The 9,687-nt window shown below is 40.5% G+C and overlaps 1 protein-coding gene across 1 annotated transcript; it reads left to right on the forward strand.

Annotated features, from left to right (window-relative positions):
- Positions 1-1,405: 1,405 nt before the first annotated feature.
- Positions 1,406-9,687, forward strand: LOC115820811 (caspase recruitment domain-containing protein 19-like). The gene is made up of 6 exons (XM_030784492.1): positions 1,406-1,471; positions 3,811-3,950; positions 4,376-4,532; positions 6,505-6,573; positions 7,984-8,049; positions 8,485-9,687. Exons 1-6 carry the CDS (start codon positions 1,465-1,467, stop codon positions 8,592-8,594), a joined length of 549 nt encoding a protein of 182 aa, XP_030640352.1. The 5' UTR covers positions 1,406-1,464; the 3' UTR covers positions 8,595-9,687.

Genomic DNA, 9,687 nt, shown 5'->3' on the forward strand with positions numbered 1-9,687 from the left:
ACAAATTAATAAAAGCATGTTTATTTTTCATTCTTGAGGACTATGGTAAAGAGTGGTCAAACACTTTTTACGGACGCATAAGGACATCAGTGTTACACACTATTGACATGTGATCTACAGTTCTTTTCAATGTTACATGTTCGTCATTGTTCTTGTTTGTTTGTTTGTTTTTTGTTTTTCTGAGAAGGTGAAAGCAGGAGATTGGCTGCTTTTTTCACGTCAGTATTACAGTTTACAAATTTTACTGTTACCATTACTTTTGCAAATACTCTCTGATTCAAACTAGGAAATAAATTATGCTGGCTTGTTTAAACACTTTGTGCTATTTCTTAATTGAACTTAGCAGAATGTACGGCGTGTGTTTAGTCTCTAAGAGTGTCGTCCTCTTTGTATCAGTTCACCTGAGTGGCCGCTGAAAATGCTAAAGATTACTGTAGCAAACAGCTCCACCTAGAGGAAGTTTATGGTAAGACACCAAATCCCTTTTGAGTTCATTTGTATTGCTTTTAATAATCACTTGCACACTGAAAGAAATTTTATGAACAAATATTCCCAAATCATTACATTAGCTAGCAAAAGACAGTCACAGGCACCAAATTCATTGGCAAAATTCATCTGTTTTCACTCTTTTTTTTTCCCTGAGTTTTTTCTCTCTGCAGTAAAAAAATCAGTTGAATTAAAAAAACAATGATGAATTTTGATAATGTATATTGTTTTCACTGTAACAGTTACATGCTTGTATAATCTGTATAGATTACAGTAAGTATGCTGCTAAGAGCAGTGTCTGTAGATATTGTACTGAAAAAGCAGAGGGACACTGATTCACTGATACTTTACTCCAGAGTTTCAGTATCCTGTGGTCTTATTCAGTAGTGACTGTGTGTTTGATGACTTCTGTGCACGGTCTGAAGACAAAGTTTAATTTAAATGGGGGGCTGGATGTTTGTGAACAGAGGGTTTGATATTGCTTTTGAGAAATCTGAGGTCTGTTTGTGCAGTGTGCCTTTTTTTTTTTTTTTTTTTTAAAGTTTTATGTCAATAGTTTCGAGAAAACACACAATCATTTTGGGAAACGTGAGTAAGCATTTGTGGAGAACAATTATTGTACTATTTGATAAGAAAATTAGTGCAGAGATGATATATATAACCCTGACCAAAAAGTACTTTGACAAGTTTGCCTTTTCTCTAACGGATTCATATTTTCTTTCTATACGATATTTTAGGAAAGCATATTTCCCACAATGGTCTTTATGTATGTCTTTGCATATTCGATATAAAAAGAACAACGGAACGTTCAGTACTCCAAATTGTCCGATTTATTTAGACGTAAATAACGACAGACCACTCGTCGGAAATCGGCACACTTCGGTTGTTTTCGTCACGATAGTACTCTGCGTTCGTGGGAGGAGAGACAGTGAATGGTGGAATAGCTACAGCAAGTAGCCGATTAAAAACATTTCCGCAATGGCAGGTTAGTAAATCCGATTAGCATAGCTATGTTTTGTGTTACTTAAAATACAAGAGGTATGTGTAGGGTGTAATGTTCAGTCTGAGGGATATTTCACAATTTTCAGATCTTAAACGACCTGTTGCAAGTGACCGACCTTATATGTTCAACCAAAAGATAAGAAAGCAAGATGTTCTGATTGGTAACAGTTTTAATATCATACAGTAACAGAATTTAGTGTATAATAATGAACACTTTTCTTTCCTTTGCTTTACTGGGGCGCATATGAGCGTCCTAACACAACTTTCTACTTTCGTAATCCGTATTGTACAGTCCCGAAAAACTGAGGCGTTTTACAGTTATACAATGCTACAAAATCTCAGCCGCTATGCGACCTTCGTGCCCTTGAGCGAACTGTTTAACGTCTTTGTCCTCTCCGTGTTGCTCTGGTTACTTCTGTAAACTTGGACGATAAACCTCTTTTCGTTAACCCTTCACCCGCTACCAAGGAAGAGGCGTATCGCTCCTCAGTCTTGGTTAAGCCGCGTGAGTGGCTGTCAAGTATTAATGTGAGTAATTATAACTGTCCCAGCTAATGTACCTCCATCTAAAACGGCTCACAGGCGATTACTTTCTCTTTCACCGCTGACACTGACACGGAAGGTGTCCATCAAGTCTTTGTTTAATTTTATTTATGACTAGTGTTGCAAGGTTGGTGTGATAGTTTCTAGCCCAACAATTGTTCAAAATCGAACCTAAAGCATAGAACGCCCAGAATATTATATATCAAAAGCAGTCGAAATCCAGCATTTTCACTACAATACTACACCTAGCCTTTGCAATCAAAATGACAATAGTTATTAATTGTTCACACTAGTAGGCGATTCAGACATCATGTGTTAATCTCTATAACGAACACATAATTCTATCGTATCAAAAAGACAAATTAACGACGATAGGCAACGAGACAAAAGAAAAAAAACCTTCCTTACCCTTATACACCGAACAGGTCACGGGCCGTTCGCTTTTTCATCTCGAGCATCAGTGTAGAGCTAGTTACAATCGGCTACGGTATGTGAGTAGACTTAATTCTTCTTTCCAATACGTTTTCTTGTGTTTTTCACCACTTTGGCATTGTCAGCAAAAACCACCGGACAGTTACACCGCCACAGAAGCACCACATTCAATAGCATGTCAATTTGCTTTTTGAACTTTTTAAGTATTAATGTACAGACATATAATTAATAAAAATTGACCAATAGGAAGGCAGAAAACTGTCTTTAAGCAATATACAACTTTAAAAATTAGTGTTTTTAAATTGAATATGAATTCATGTTCACTGAATTCATGTTCACTTCATGATCAATTCATGAAAACACTTATTTTTAAAATAAACACTAACGGTTAAAACGTTTTACAAATGACTTGGCATGTTCAAAAAACAATGTATTCTGTTTAGTGCACTTTGAACGTTGTTAATTCATGAATCAAACAATTCATTTCATTACATTTCATTATTTTTGAGTGCATTCGCAATATACAGCACTTTCTCACCAAGTGCAGGTATTGGGTTTGTTAGACCAGTTGAGACCAATTGTTTCCAGTTGAAATAAATAGCAGACAACACCAGTTACATCCTATTGGTTTCAACTGGGTGGAACTGGTGAAGCAGTCACTGCCCATGCCTGTGTTGGTCTAAATGGTTTTAAATGGTTTCAACTGGTATTCTTAACTGGGCAAACCATCAGAATCTGAAAACCCAACTGGAACCGACTGAAACCAGTACAGGCCGCTTGAGACCAGTTCATTCCAATAGACTAGCTACTGGATTTTCAACTGGAATTTCCGCTAGGGAGTATTAGGAGCTCCCAGCAATGAGTATCTATAAATAACATTCAGTACACACTCAAGTGAAAAAGTGAATGTAAAATTTTGATAAACTTGTCTTTGTATTACTATATCGATGTAACACTGTGAAATTACAAAAACACTCGTGCGTGTTTAACACACAGTACACATGGGTGTGGCATTGCGTATCTCCTCTCAATAGGAGTGAATAAAATTTCTGTCAGTCAGTGTTTTGATGATTGGGTGTGGAGAGAAGTTATTCAACTTCTGGATGATTAAATACTGCAGTTTAGTAATGTTCTATTACTCAAAAAAAAAACAACAACAACAAAAAAAACGCCCAAGCTTACAACACTGTGACAAGCACTCATATTTTGTCAGTTGTTTTTAGTTCTCATTTTATTACTATTTTTTCTTTCAGCCAAAATATCTATCTATCTATCTGTCTATCAATCTATCTGTCTATCTGTCTATCTATGGATCTATCAATCTCTCTGTCTGTCTCCCCGTGACAGATGATTACCATGAGCAGCTGCAGCGGGATTCCCAGTTCCTATGTTCAGACCAGCGACTGGACACTGAGTTACTGGACAAACTGGTTTTGCAGCTCAACCGTATTTACCCACAAGTACTGACAGACAAGGAGGCACAGAAGGTGAGAATGCTATTTCATATATTTACTGACAACACCATGAAACTAAATAACACTCCACACTCTTCAGTGGACAATGCACACAGTCATTTCATGATTAGTTCTCTGAACGTGTTAAAGAACCACATGGCCTTTTAGCATGCAATTGAAAATTGTTCTTGTTCTTTGCATGTCTTGTACAAAAGATACAGCTAGCATACATCTCATTTGGGCTGTAGCATGGACTCCACATGAATTTTTCATTTAACTTGTTTACTTTTAGTTTTCTCAGTCATGGATTGTCATAAAGGATTTGGTGATTAGTTGTATAGTTTGTTGTGTCTGTGCTGGAACTAAAATGAACAGTCCAGTAGCATCTCTAGGACCGCAATTAGGAAATACAGGATTATGCAAATGATGCGTTGCTGATTGGTTTTTGTATGCCACAGTTCCGGAACCTGGGTGTGTCAAAGGCCACGCGATTGGCCGAGCTGCTGGAGCACCTCCAGGGTAAAGGTGAAGAGGCGTGTCACGAATTTTACCGTGCACTACACCTACACGCCGAGGAACTATATCGCAGCCTACCCACACGAGTGCACCGCAGGGGTGAGTGTATACACACACACACACACACACACACAGACACACACGCATACACATACACACACACACACACACACACACACACACAGCCACACACACACACACACACACAGCCACACACACACACGCACACATCCCTGTCCATGAAATACTGGTTCAGTGGTTCTGGTTTAATTCTGCTTGATTGACTGGGTTAAAGCAAGAATGTGTGTATGTTCTGAACTGGTCTGTGAGACTGGTTTTGTCTCCCTCAGTGGGATAGTGATGCATTTGTCTCATTGAGGCACACACACGCTGTCTGCACCAGTCAGTCACTCTGCACTGACACCTGTACAGGGCAGTCTCCACCTCACTGCTTTCCTATAGAGCAGTGGTTCTCAGCTCCAGTCCTGAGGACCCCCTGTCCTCCACGTCTTTGTTTTTGCTCAGGACTGATACACCTGATTCCACTAATCAATTAATCATCAAGCCCTTGATTAGCTCAATTAACTGTGACACTGAAGAGTAAAGAGAAAGACGTGCAGGACAGGGGGTCCCCAGGACTGGAGTTAAGAGCCACTGTCCTACAGAGAAAACAGGAGTGGAGTTAAGAACCACTGTCCTACAGAGAAAACAGGACTGGAGTTAAGAGCCACTGTCCTATAGAGAAAACAGGACTGGAGTTAAGAGCCACTGTCCTATAGAGAAAACAGGAGTGGAGTTAAGAACCACTGTCCTATAGAGAAAACAGGAGTGGAGTTAAGAACCACTGTCCTGTAGAGAAAACAGGACTGGAGTTAAGAGCCACTGTCCTATAGAGAAAACAGGACTGGAGTTAAGAGCCACTGTCCTATAGAGAAAACAGGAGTGGAGTTAAGAGCCACTGTCCTATAGAGAAAACAGGACTGGAGTTGAGAACCACTGTCCTACAGAGAAAACAGGACTGGAGTTAAGAACCACTGTCCTATAGAGAAAACAGGACTGGAGTTAAGAGTCACTGTCCTATAGAGAAAACAGGACTGGAGTTAAGAGCCACTGTCCTACAGAGAAAACAGGAGTGGAGTTAAGAGCCACTGTCCTACAGAGAAAACAGGAGTGGAGTTAAGAGCCACTGTCCTACAGAGAAAACAGGAGTGGAGTTAAGAACCACTGTCCTATAGAGAAAACAGGAGTGGAGTTAAGAACCACTGTCCTGTAGAGAAAACAGGACTGGAGTTAAGAGCCACTGTCCTATAGAGAAAACAGGACTGGAGTTAAGAGCCACTGTCCTATAGAGAAAACAGGAGTGGAGTTAAGAGCCACTGTCCTATAGAGAAAACAGGACTGGAGTTGAGAACCACTGTCCTACAGAGAAAACAGGACTGGAGTTAAGAACCACTGTCCTATAGAGAAAACAGGACTGGAGTTGAGAACCACTGTCCTGTAGAGAAAACAGGACTGGAGTTAAGAGCCAATGTCCTGTAGAGAAAACAGGACTGGAGTTAAGAGCCACTGTCCTACAGAGAAAACAGGACTGGAGTTAAGAGCCACTGTCCTATAGAGAAAACAGGACTGGAGTTAAGAACCACTGTCCTACAGAGAAAACAGGAGTGGAGTTAAGAACCACTGTCCTGTAGAGAAAACAGGACTGGAATTGAGAACCACTGTCCTGTAGAGAAAACAGGACTTGAGTTGAGAGCCACTGTCCTGTAGAGAAAACAGGACTGGAGTTGAGAACCACTGTCCTATAGAGAAAACAGGAGTGGAGTTAAGAACCACTGTCCTATAGAGAAAACAGGAGTGGAGTTAAGAACCACTGTCCTGTAGAGAAAACAGGACTTGAGCAGTGCACTGAGGGGAGCTGGTCAACTTTAGTTCTACAGAGGAGAAAGGAAACATGGCTGTATATTACATGGTTGTTATTATTGCATATGCTTTTAACTCAAATTTAGTCATAAAACTATTGTGTGACCTGTTACCCTAACAGATCACTATGACTTGGCTCTCTGTTTCACAGAAGCTCCTGACCTGAACGGGACTAACTATGCCTTTGAGAACAAGGAGCGCTGTGTGCTTAACAACAGGGGTAAACTACTTACACTTATATTTATACTTATACTACGCATTACTCACGCTCTTCAGATGCTGACACACTAACATGCTAACACAGAATCGGGGGACATGCGTTTTTAGCATGTCTGTTTTTAAGCCCATTTCACATCAAAGCAGTGAGTGACGATTGAGACAACACAAGCACAAGTTTATCCAGAGAAGTCTGTGCTGGCTGGTTTTCTGAATCCAAATGTAAGAGAGAGAAAACGCTCTGTGACATGCTGGTTCCCGGCTGATCAAACTGTCCTCAGACACCTGTCGGACCTGTCATTCCAATGGTCAGAAACCATTTGATTTGAACTGGGGCTGAAAACATTACCAAATAATTAAACTGCATTATTGATCTTTTACTATTAATATAATTTTTATTCTTTATTATTAAAACAACTTAATTATGAACAATCCTGTCATTTCTTCATCATTAATTGCATTAAGAGGGAATTCTGAATCAAAAAGACAGAAAAAGTCTACATACAGTATACACAGCAAAGCCGTTGGTTGGGCTTTCTGTGTTTTTGTTGTTGTTTTGCCCGTTCTGTCTGTAATAGGACTCTCTCCTCTGCTCAAACTCATCACACTCCGTCCGCTGCCAATACTCTGTCCTTTCCCTAAACGCACACACACGTACACACACACACGCAAACACATGGGGGAAGATAACAGGGCTCTGTGGTTTTGAAAACTATGGGTAAAAGGGGCTAGGTTCGTGCACATGTGTGTGTGCACCTGTGTATGCATCCTTGTGTGTGTGTGTGTGTGCGCGTTCGCGTGTGCGTGCGCTAAAGGGTAATGGGAAACACACAAATGTTCCCCGTCGACATCATTCTGACCGGATTATAGTCTTGCACACCTGTTTTCCAGTCATCCAGCACAGTAGAATCTTCCAATGCTGGAGCTGTACTGTCCAGAAGAGCCAAAATGTAAAAAAAAAAACAAAAACACTTAAAATATCTCTCTCGAGAAATTTTCGTTTGTGAGAATGTCATGGCATTTTTAGAATATGTCTCTGGAGAAATTCATGAGAATTCATTCTTGAGAATCTGCTGTGGAGTCTGTGAGGTCAGTCTGTCTTATCTAGTAATTCTAATAGTCCTCCAGTCATTCCTTCATGATCCCAGATTCCTTTATAATCTGTGTATGACTGCAGAAGTGGTCCCTGCTGGAGCAGAGCCCTGGGAGTGAGAGACTTCTGTAGGTGTGTGTCTCAGACACGCTGCTCTGTCTGTGGAGCACGGGGTGAGAAAGTAGCCACCCGTCCATTTCTCATCTCCCAGTCTGGTCGGCCAAAACCTAGGCTCTGTTCACAGCTACACCTCAGTACACTCTCACTCACTCACCTCCTCTCGCTCTCTGTCTCGCTCTCTCTCTCTTTTCATTTTTACAGGTCCTCTGTTCTTCCTCACTTGTTTCAGTATTGCAGTGGGTTTGGCCTTACTTTACTACCGAAACGGTGAGTTTCCATGGCAGTGTAAAACAGGTAAACAGATATAACGTTATATAACTGTCATGTAAAGGAAGCAGTAAGACAGAACAGCAGGTTTTGCTTTAAATGTAGATAGTACAGGTTTGAGAAGAGCTTATGTTGAAGATGAGAATTAGAATTTAACCTTAGCTAGACCACTTTACATTAAATTACACTACATTGCATTACATTACATTACACTATATTACTACACAACACTACATTACATTTAAATTAAACAACATTACTACTCTGCATTACACTGTATTATATTATATTACGTTACGTTACATTATACTTTATACTGTGGCAACATGGCATCCTGCAACTGGGCAACGCTCCAACAAAATCGGGCTCAGTCTTTCTCTCTCTCTCTCTCTCTCTCTCTCTCTCTCTCTCTCTCTCGTTTTCTCTCTCTGTCAGAGGGCGAAGTGGCGACAGGTTCGGTTCTGGGCTATACTGCCTGTGGTCTGGGTCAGCAAGCGGGTCAGGTGCTCGTGTTCCTCTCTGAAGACCAAACTAAGCGGAAGTGAAGAGAGAAAGTGCTGGAAAGATAAAAAAGAAGGAAGAAAACACAAAGAGTGTGATACTCTAAGCTGTTTAATGACAAAACAAACTAACCTGAGGACCGTAGATTGTGTAAATAGTATTGTAAGCCATTGGTGACTTGGCAAGGTTTTCAGTTTGTCGTTTTTTTTTGGAAATCGGACACTAGAGAACAAATCTAGTGTTTCTATGTGCTCTTTGTAAGAGTATCATTGTCACCTGCTTTGTCTAAAACTTTCCCAGCCCTCAGGAAAAATATTCCTGTATTTGAGACAATTTTGAATAATGGTAAATTATGTTTTAATGATTTCCACAGTATTTATTTGGCAGGGTAATTTTGTATGGACTTGCCACTGCAGAACAGATCTCCTTTTCTGCTTGACTGGCAGTGTCTTGTGCCCTCCCTACCAAATGACATACCCTGTTAGTGTCAGCAGAGTGATGGAAAAACAATGTTAAAAAAGAAAAAAAAGATGAGTGTCTTAAAGTTACACACTGGAGGATCAGAGTGGTAGTTAGCTGTGAAGGAGAACCTGATGTTTCATTACTTTAAATGAACTTAAAAGACACAGGGCATGCTTTTAAAATAACTTAAAAAGTCACACCCATACAATGCGTCATCAGGTGTACCGCAGGTTTTAGTTTTGAGTTTATGCACAGCTAATTGTCAGAAGGAAACAGCAATATAAGGTGTTTTATCTGAACCACTGACAGCTGTCAGTGTCATAGCGTAGACTCTGTAAGAGTGTGGAAATGTTCTACCAGCAGGAGGCGCGTCATTTGGTGTTTTGCTCTCGTTGGTGTAAAACCGTGTCAGACACTACCCCTCCCCAGAGCTGTGGATGAGGGGGTGGTCATCCTGGGATACGCTGTCAGGACAGAAATGTGTTGCCACTGGACCTGGTCTGGTCATCACTCAGGATGTTTTTGTATTTATCTCACCCTCTAATGGGCTGACTAACCCTAAACCATACCAGGAGAACACACACACCACACACAATGACAGCATCACCAAGGGGGTATTCCAGACAGCGGGTTTAGTGAAAACTCTGAGTTAGTTAACTCAGAACAAGTAGTAAA

This window comes from Chanos chanos, chromosome 9 (assembly GCF_902362185.1).
Source record: "Chanos chanos chromosome 9, fChaCha1.1, whole genome shotgun sequence".
NCBI classification, from domain to species: domain Eukaryota; kingdom Metazoa; phylum Chordata; class Actinopteri; order Gonorynchiformes; family Chanidae; genus Chanos; species Chanos chanos.

What these genes read in the sequence shown, in the direction of transcription:
- LOC115820811 (XM_030784492.1), top strand. An exon ending in CACACGAGTGCACCGCAGGG is followed by an intron (nt 4,533 to 6,504) that starts GTGAGTGTATAC and finishes TCTGTTTCACAG; the next exon opens with AAGCTCCTGACCTGAACGGG. An exon ending in CTGTGTGCTTAACAACAGGG is followed by an intron (nt 6,574 to 7,983) that starts GTAAACTACTTA and finishes TCATTTTTACAG; the next exon opens with GTCCTCTGTTCTTCCTCACT.